The sequence below is a fragment of the Malurus melanocephalus genome, unplaced genomic scaffold (assembly GCF_030028575.1).
Source record: "Malurus melanocephalus ecotype Western Australia unplaced genomic scaffold, MMel_1.1 scaffold_1374, whole genome shotgun sequence".
Lineage (NCBI taxonomy): Eukaryota > Metazoa > Chordata > Aves > Passeriformes > Maluridae > Malurus > Malurus melanocephalus.
The window spans coordinates 46,663-56,261 of NW_026624606.1; the positions used below are offsets into that span (position 1 = coordinate 46,663).

At 40.2% G+C, this 9,599-nt stretch overlaps 1 protein-coding gene across 1 annotated transcript in view; it reads right to left on the minus strand.

Moving 5' to 3' along the window:
• LOC130586870 (butyrophilin subfamily 3 member A2-like) overlaps positions 1-8,959 on the minus strand; it is an 18,597-nt gene extending 9,638 nt beyond the window's left edge. The window contains exons 1-6 of the mRNA XM_057387785.1: positions 8,831-8,959; positions 8,232-8,585; positions 7,136-7,423; positions 6,641-6,739; positions 1,587-1,613; positions 35-527 (exon numbers count right to left, since the gene is read on the minus strand). Coding sequence (XP_057243768.1) covers positions 35-527; positions 1,587-1,613; positions 6,641-6,739; positions 7,136-7,423; positions 8,232-8,585; positions 8,831-8,906 — 1,337 coding nt within the window. The 5' untranslated portion in view covers positions 8,907-8,959. The remainder of the gene's footprint in view (positions 1-34; positions 528-1,586; positions 1,614-6,640; positions 6,740-7,135; positions 7,424-8,231; positions 8,586-8,830) is intronic.
• Positions 8,960-9,599: the final 640 nt, after the last annotated feature.

The following is a 9,599-nucleotide window of genomic DNA, read 5'->3' on the forward strand; positions in this document are numbered from 1 at the left end:
TTTCCCTTCCCTTGGAGCCTTTCCCTGCTCCCACCCACGTTTAAGCGGCACTGGGATATGCACTGGGTGGATCCGCAGTGGCCTCTTTTTCCTTCGTGACATGAATGGGAAGAACTTTCCCATGGGATCCTCCCCAGCCTGCAGCGACATCGCCACCATCAGATCCCTCCGCTCCACATCATAAAATTCCAGCTGCCCTTTCTCCAGGTCCAGGAACACCCCAACCACAAACAAACCCTCCCGCTGCTCCCCGAGCTTGTGGCGGCTGACACAATCGTAGGAGAAAAGCTCTCCGTCGAATCCGGCAAGAGCCCAGAAATCCCCGGAATGCTGGGAATGCGCGTTGGGGCGGCTCCATCTGCTCCTCAACACTCCCAGCGCCCAGGGCTGCTGCTGGCCCAGCTTCACCTCCCAGTAGCACTCCCTGGCTCCCAGCGCCTTCCCTGCCACCAGCACCTTCCACCGGGACTGATACGGTGCATTCTGCAGATACAGGAACCGCGCCTTTTGATGCAGCACCACAGAAACTGCAGGGGAAAGGGGAATGATCCTGTGAGTGGGGCGATCCCAGACACTCCCAGTGGCTTCCACAAGGGATTGGGACATTCCTGGGGACTGCAGGGGATGCAGCCACTGAGAAACTGAGGGGCCACAGAAGTCCTGAATCCTCAAATCCCTGAATACAGAATCCCCAAATCCTAAAATCCCTAAATCCACAAATTGCCAAATCCCAGAATTACAGAATCACTGAGTGGGTGACATCCTTGTGGTGGACAACGGGGAATATTAACCTTTGCTGGAACAAAGGATGCAGCCTCTGAGGAACTGAAGGGCCATGGAATCAGAGAGTCCATGAGTCCCAGAATCCCAGAATTCTGAAATCTCCAAATCCCATCATGGGTGAGGTCCTGGGGTGGTTCAACAAGGAATCTGAACATTCCTCAGAGCAGGGGATGTGACCACTCATGAACAGAGGAGCTGTGGCATTCCCAAATCTCCAAATTCTGCAATTCCTGCATTTCCCAACTCCCAAGTCCCCAAATCCCAGAGTGGGTGACATTGGAGTGGATCCCAGAGCAGTCTCCTCGGCCCTGTGGACATCCCAGAGATCTCCCGACCGGGTCCTTCCTCAGGGCATAATTCCCTCTTTCTCCTCCCATCTCTCCTGCCTGGAATTGTGTCCCAATCTCATCCCATCCCAGGCACACCCCTGGATTCCAATATGGCCAGAATGTCTCTGATACTGGGGAATTTTGGGATGACTGGGATTGCCATACCAGGGTGACTTGGTCAGGTGGCCATTACATTTTCATGGAATCATGGAATTATTTGTTTTGGAAGGACCTGAAATCCATGCAATTCCACCCCTTCCATGGGCAGGGACCTGTTCTGCTATTCCAGGTGGCTCCAAGTCCCATCCAACCTGAACTTGGGCACTTCCAGAGATGGGAATCCACAATTTCCCTGGGAATTCCATCTCAGCCCCTTCCTGCCCTCACTGGGAGGAGTTTCTTCCCCAAATCCCACCCAAATCTCCCGTTTTCCAGCAGAAAGCCATTCCCTGTGTCCCACCATCCCCAACTCACCCGCGTGGCTCCGGGCGTTCCAGAAATCTAAGGGAAGGAAACAGAAAGGGGATCTGTTGGGCAGCATTTTTAATGAATATCATTAATGAAAGGAATTGATTGGACTCAAACTCGTGGTAAAAAAAAAAAAAAGGATTTTTTATCCCACTTACCCAGCTCGGCTCTGAGTGACTCTGGAAAGGAAAGAAATTCCAGTTATTGGCACTTCCTGAGTGGAGTTTTTCCATGTCAGGTAACCCAAGCCACAGAAAATCAAGCAATACCATGGATGGATATTTTAATTTTATAGTTAAAATGAAACCTTTTTAAATATGTGGGCTTTAATCAAAATAAAGCCTTATTAAATGTGTGTCTTTTGATTAAAATTAGGCATTATTAAATTTTTTGGTTTTCATTAAAATCCACCAGTTTTAAATTTGTGGGGTTTAATTACAGTTCTCCATTTGTAACTGGTAGTTTAAATGTATTCAATTTTTTTGTATAAATTCAAAAATGGTTTTGATCAGTTTGACCTGAATTTTGTTCCAAGGGACACCAAACAAGGATTATTCCTCATCTGGGGGTGTTTTATCACACAAATCTCTTGGGAAATAAAACCTGATAAGGAGAAAATTACCCCCGAAGGAACAATTTGGCTCATCTCACCACCTGCTTTAGTTTATAGAGGTTAATTTATTGCAAATAATTTGTAAAATATAATCCATGACTTTTTAGAATATAAAAATATATAATCTATGTTATGCATATTCTATAATTATATTATATAAAATTATGTAATCTATAACTACATACATCAAATATCACAATTATATATCACATATAATATTGATATAAAATATTTTCTTACCAGATTGCTTTCTTTTTTCTGTCTTTTCTGTGAATAAACAACAACTTCCATGAGCAAAATGGAAACTCAGGGAGCTGAGGGATGGCTGAGATCCCAAGGAAGGAATTCCAGCCCTGCACAAACACTTTGTCCTTTAAAATTTTCCATGTGAGAAATGCACCAGCTTCAATTCTTAAAAGCCAATGCTGGGATAAAATATTGGAATTGCCTTTGAAGGGATTTTAAGGATCATCCGGCCCTTCCAGCCTGATTCCAGAGAAAAGGGACTCCAGCCTTCGGATCATGTCCGAGGCTTCCTCTGGAATTGCTCCAGCAGCTCCACATAATTCCTGAGGGACAGAATTCCCCCTCAGCTGCTGCTGGGGTTGGCCTTCGGACTCATGGGATTCCTGGGATGGGCCGTGTCCATCCTCTCATCCCAAATCCCTCTCCCAGGGCTGCTCCCAATCCCTTCATTCCCACCCTGGATCATTCCCAGGCACTTGGCCTCATTCAGCCTCCTGAGATTCCCAAGGGCCCCTGCTCCAGCTTTTCCAGGAACTGCCAAGAATTCAGGAGAGGGACTCATCCCAGAGTTTTTGTCCCCCTTGGATGAGTCGAGTCCTCTCCAGGTGAGGATCCTGAGGGATCAGGGGCAGCAGGACACGGCATTTTCCTCATTTCCCATGGCATTAATGCTCGGGATTTCCCAGGACATGGAGTCTCATCCCACACATTTTCTGACTTTGTGATGCACTTGGAATAATTTCCCAGGAGATTAATAAACCCAGGAGCAGCAAATCTCGGATTCAAGGGATCTATGTCAGCAAAAGTCCAGGCAGAGAATTCCAAGAGGAGCTGGAAATTATCTCAAATTTGTCAGCACCAGAACCAGTCAAAGCTCTGGGGTTTTGGCAGTAATTGAAATAAAATAGACATCAATAAACAGAAATCAAGGGAGAATACAGGAACTCCTTTCCAGCTCTTTCACCAGCTTGTTGGAGCTGCTTAATAATGAATATTGATGAACTTAACAATAATTGTGATGAGATTAACAGAATTGAAATAAATTGCAGAAATGGATTTACCTGCTTCATTTATCCCTCTCTGCGTCTCTGAGTTGATCAACAAATGCAGTGAAAAAGAAAAAAAAATGAATACTGGGTGGTCTTAATTTAGAAATCAAATTTATGAGTAAAATTAGTAAAATGTAATTCAGAAGTAACATCTTGGAGCAAAATGAATTAAATTTAATGTAGGAGTAAAATTTAGCAGTAAAATGAATTAAATGTAATTCCGGAGCAAAATAAATTTAACTTCATTGAAAAAATTGCTTTCAACTTAGGAATAAAAATTATGAGATGGGATTTTAATTATTTCATTGTGCTCAATTACAGAAGCTCCATCAAAGAGCTTAATTGGAAACTGGGAAATGAACCCAGTGGAAAATGAATCCAGTGTAAATAAATCAATAAGAATTTGTAATCAAACTTAGAATCTGGTCGCAAAAACCTTGGTTAAAGGGAGACTCATTCAGAAATACTTAAGAAAGATCTTTTTTGGGGGGGAAGAGCACTCAGGAAGAATGAAAGGAACAGGAAAATTGGTCTTACCCAGCTCTGCCTTCACACTCTCCTTGTCTGAAATAAATGAGAGATTAATTAATAACTTTAATTATGAAATTTTCTTGACTACTTTGGACTTGCCTTCTCTTCAATCAACTTATATCAGGTTTTGAAAATAATTAAATAAGGATTAATTAAGGAAGATTTAGTAAATGAAGATTAATGCCATAAAAAAGTAATGAAATAAAATTAATCCTCTGCCTGCCAAATTCTCTTCCCAGAAATCCCTTTCTCACCTGTTTCATCTCAGATTGTCCCTCAAGCCTCTCAGGAAGAGCCTCAGACTCATATTATTTAGAAACTTTGGTAAATTCAAGGGGAAATAAATTGAAAATTAATCATTTATAGAGAAAATTAATTAAACATTATAAAGTAAAGACAAAATCAATTCCAATTAGAATAATTGAGGTCTCAATGCCATTTCCATTATTTCACAGGAAACTGAGGCTGAAAGCTCAAAAAGTTGGAAGAAATTTGGCAGGAAGTGGGGCTGGGAATTATTGGCAGCTTGAAACACAATAAAATCTTAATAATTAAAATACTAATTTTTAATATTCAATAATTTTGTAATGGAATGATAATGGGCTATATATTTACAATTATAAAATATTTTTAATTACTTACCATATTATATTTATTATATATTTTATTCTATATAAATTCTATTAAGCAATTAATATCTGATACACACATTTTACATATGAATCAACTAATGAAAAATTATACCTTATATACCTTAATAATTATGTATTATTGTATTACGCAAAATCCTATATGAGTACATTATATATGTCTTAAATACTCTCATGTTAAAACAATACTGTTAATATTATGAATTTACTATTTTATTGCTCTGATAGTGTCAATAGCATTTAAAATTTCTTATATTAATACTTTATTATTTGATTTAATTACTAGATATTTATTATATTTAATATTGATATAATTAATGGTCCCACGAGCTCTGCTCCAATTCGGGCACAGCTAGAGGGGTCAATAAATCAAACCCATGACCTATGGTCCTCAAATCCCACTAGGATTCACATCCCAGAAATGAGGATCCCTTGGTTTCCAGGAGCCTTTACCTTTCTGTGCCGCTGTCTTCGACCTGGCTGGAATAACAGAAATCCGAAAGTTAATTATGGATCCCGGCATATCGGGGACAATTAATGACACAGAGCAAAGGGTTTGGAATTCTCCTTAGTCGTTGAATCCTGGAGTTCTATGGAAAAGCAACCTCATTTATTTAATTTTATAGATTTCTTTATTTCTGTATTTCTATTTCTATAGTTCTATACTTCTGTAATTCTGCAGAACTACAGTTCTATATTTCTATAGTTCTATTTCTACTTCTATATTTATGTATTTACATTTTATTGTTATCAGAAGCTTTTTTCAACATGAGAAGATTTTGGAAATCCTTGAAGGACAAAGAGCTCCTGGAAGATCAATCATTGACTGAAAAATTATAATGTGTAATAAATTATATCTATTAACTGAATGATTATCACACCTCTTGACTGCTTTCATGACAAGGATATTTATGTTTCTATAAGTGTCTATATTTTTTTCTATTATTATGAATTTTAAATTTATATATATTTATATATTTTGATATTGTATTTGATATTTTATTTAATATTAAGTTCTATCTAATATTGTATATTATAATTGTATAGTATTAACTAGGTTTCTATAAATAAACATATATATTATATTATATTTTTTAAATTATATATAAAAGAGACTATCATTACATAATAAATAATATGCACATGTATTATATCCATATATAAATGCGTATATGTATTATAAAACAGAATTTTATTATATTTGTATACTGTGTGAAAGAATTGTATTATAGATAATACAATAATTGTGTATTATATAATTTGAGTTTATTATTTATTACTGATATATAATCAATATTATACACATGTATTATATAAGCATATCTATTCCTATAAATATTTAACAATTTTTCTTTGCAGTTATTATATTTATTATATATTTATAATATATTTATTCTATCTCATATATTTATTACCTTATTTTAAATATCATCTTTATAATTAGAGTTTATCTTGATCTATTTCCCTCCTCACCTGCTTTCTTGATTTGCACAAAACTCCCTGGAAAAACAAAGAAACTCCATTATTTTTTCAGCAAAAATGAAATATAATTTTAAATATTCTCATTTTACCATGAGAAATTAATCAAAAATCAAAATTTCAGCTCTTAAATGAATATTCTGTAAATATCTTGTAGTCCCTGTGTCCCAAATCCATATTTTAATTATCCGTCTTTTCATTTTGTCTCTCTCCTTCTCCATCACATATTTCTGATAGTAAAATTTTGCTTATACTGTCATGAAATTATTTTATTCTTGTTATTGTTATTAGATGACAATAGTTATACTAATATAATTAACTTTTAAAAATATTGAAATAAATTGTAATTCAACATTTAAAAAATTAATTAAAACAATATTATTTAATGATAGGCAATGAAATTATCTGAAATCAATTTTTTTCATTCCCAATATTTATTTGAATTTTGGGCTGTGATAATTAAAATTTCCCCAGCCCTCTGGCAATACTCACATTTAATTTTATAAACCACAGTTGCAATCATTCCCAAACCCAGACTTAAAACTGCAAGGGAAGCAAACATCCAAGGGGAAGGGGAAGGGAAGAAGGAATCTGGAAAATCAAATGGAATTGTGAGATTAAACAGTTTTCTGTGGAATTTTAAATGGAAGAGAACCCCAAGGATCTCCCTCTTTTGGAATTTTCCACTGACCACCCTCCATGTGTCCATGTCATTGTAGGGTCTAATGTCCACTGGAATGTCCCAATTCTGGCCTCCCTCCCTGTGCCCAGGTCACTGCACGATCTTGGGAATGTCCATTGAAATGTCCCAATCCTTCCCTGGCCAAGCTAAAACGGATCTCGGATGCACTGAGACACAACAATGGATTTCTTCCCACATTGTTTATCTTCCCTCAGGTCATCGGCCTTGGATTGGGGAGCTGGGATAACTCCAGAGAAATGGACAGCATCCCCCACCTGATCCCAGCTGATCCCAGGGTCACTCACCTGCAATCCGCACTCGGGATTCCCATGTGGCATTGAGCACCTCATTGACCACCCTGCAGGACACTTCCCGGTCGGATCCCGGCTCCAGGCTCATGGAACTGACAACACCAAAGACACCGGGAGAGGAGCCTGGAGTGCTCAGAGTGGTCACTTCCTCTGTCCGGGTCTGTCCTTGACTGTCCAGCCAAACCATGGAGGGTGCTGGGAACCATCCCTGGGATCTGCAGGAGAGGCTGATGCCATTCCCAGAGTGTCCTTCCAGGGAAACAGAGGGCTCAGCACCTTGAGCTGCACAACGGGAAAACAATAAAGAGCAGACAAGGATATTGGGAAGAAATTCATTACTGGAAGGGCAGGGAGGGGCTGGAATGGAGTTGAAGGAGAAGCTGTGGCTGTTCCTGGATCCCTGAAAGTGTCCAAGATCTGGTTGAACCGGTTTTGTAACAACCTGGGATAGTGGAAGGTATCCCTGCCAATGGAAGGGCTTGGAATTGGATGAGCTTCAAGGTCCTTCCAACCCAACCCATCCTGGGATTCTCTGGTTCTTGGTGAGAAGTCTCCCCTGGATTTCTCCATATTAATGTGCAAATTAATCAAATTTCTAATTGTAATTCCCATTAAATTGCTGGGAAATGGCTCTTCCTCTGCATCCTGGCCCTGGCTGGGATGGAGTTCATTTCTCCCAGGACCTGCATCAGATTTGGGAACAGCAACAACAATGTACTGTTTTTCATTGTTTTTAATCCTCTTCCTGTTGTTTTTCTCCCAATTTTTCCTATTTTGATTTTGTTGCTTTCAATTATTAAACATCCCTGCTCCCAACCCAGGAATTTTCCTATATTAATCCTTGAAATGTCCTTTTGGCTTCCYCCAGGGAAYTGAACTTTGAAAACCAAATTGTGGTCAGGACAGACCTCAGATTTACCTGAGACCAAACAAACCCTCTGTAGGAAAACAAGGATGTGAGGAGCCAAAATGTGGAGCCCCCAGCATTTCACAGCTTGGTAAGACATCAATAACCCAAATATYCARRGAAAKCCCTGGAAATCCCTCTGATTTCMTAGGAAAAARCAGGAAKTCCTTCCCTGGCACCCACCTGCCACATCCAGTTCCACCAYRACCTCSTTGTACCAGTTCTCRAGGAAGATGAYGCAGGTGTATTTCCCTCTGTCTGAGAGCTGGATGTTTTTCAGGAGAAGGGATAAATTTCCCTGGTGGATTTCTGATGGGAAAAACTCAGTTCTGCCCTGATAAGCCTCAGACTCCAGAAATGGATTGCGAAGGTTTTTCCCATAGAAAGTGGCCACCTGTCTTTCTGTAGCGCCCCCAGCAAAGATCCACTGGATGGAAAGTTTCTCCGGGATTATTTTGCCTTSYAMCTGACAGGGCAGGAYGGCTCCATTCCCAACGATTCCGATGACTGRGTTGTCAGGAGGAATTATGTRCTGGCCTGAGRTGAGAGARAGATGGAAAAATTGCACATCCTGKKWTCAWCCAGTCCTGGACTGGTTTGGGTTGGAAAGGGGCTTTAATGGCACTGGGAGTTGGTGCTCATCAAAGTTCCCATCAGTGCTTCCTGTGGGAAACTGGGATGTGGGAATGCCGGAAAAATGAGCTGGGAAAACAAAGAGATTTAGCCTGGGAATAAATTCCCTTCCTAACTAAATCTGGGATTGGAACAGAAGCAAAATTTACCTGTGACCCAAGGGATGATCTGGAGAAAAACAAGGATGGGAAGAATCGCTGCCGGCCAGAATCTGGATCCCATCATTCTGCAGCTCGGGAAGACATCAGTAACCCAAATATCCAGGGGAAATCTCCCCAGGCTCCTGCCAAGCACAGACACAAAATGGGAATCAAAACAGAGGCATGCATTTGTCTCAATTTATGGGAAAATTCTCAGGGCTGTTCCAGCCCTTTCATGGGAAACAGGAAGAGGACAGGATCATCTTTTCCTAAGGAAATCCAAGCAATTGAGTTCTGGTTCCCAGACTAAATCCAAGCCCAAAGGGATGTGGATAACCTCAGGYAGGGGAGAAACTAAGGCAGAATTCCTGAAAAACCTCTTTCATTTCCCAGTCCTGCTCCAAAACATCCACTSTGCCCTGAAACTCTGCACGGGGATTCCTTGACTCCTCTTGGCTTCATGGAGATATCTGGTGCCAGGTGGAAGGAGAAGCTGGAGCCTCCAGAATGGATCCTCAGAATTCCCAGAAGGCAAAGAAAGAATTGACCCATTATTCCCAACCTGAATAAAATCCTTAAACTCCTCCAGCACCAGCAGGTGCTGGAGCCGTTTGAATCCGTGGATCCAGATTGGGACATTTCTGATTTCTGGAACATGCGTCAGCTTTCAAAGGGTTATTCCAGGCCCAGTCAGTCAGGATCATTGAGGGTGGAAAAGGCTTCCAAGGCCATTGATTTCAAGCTGTGCCCAATCCCTGCCTTGTCACCAGCCCAGAGC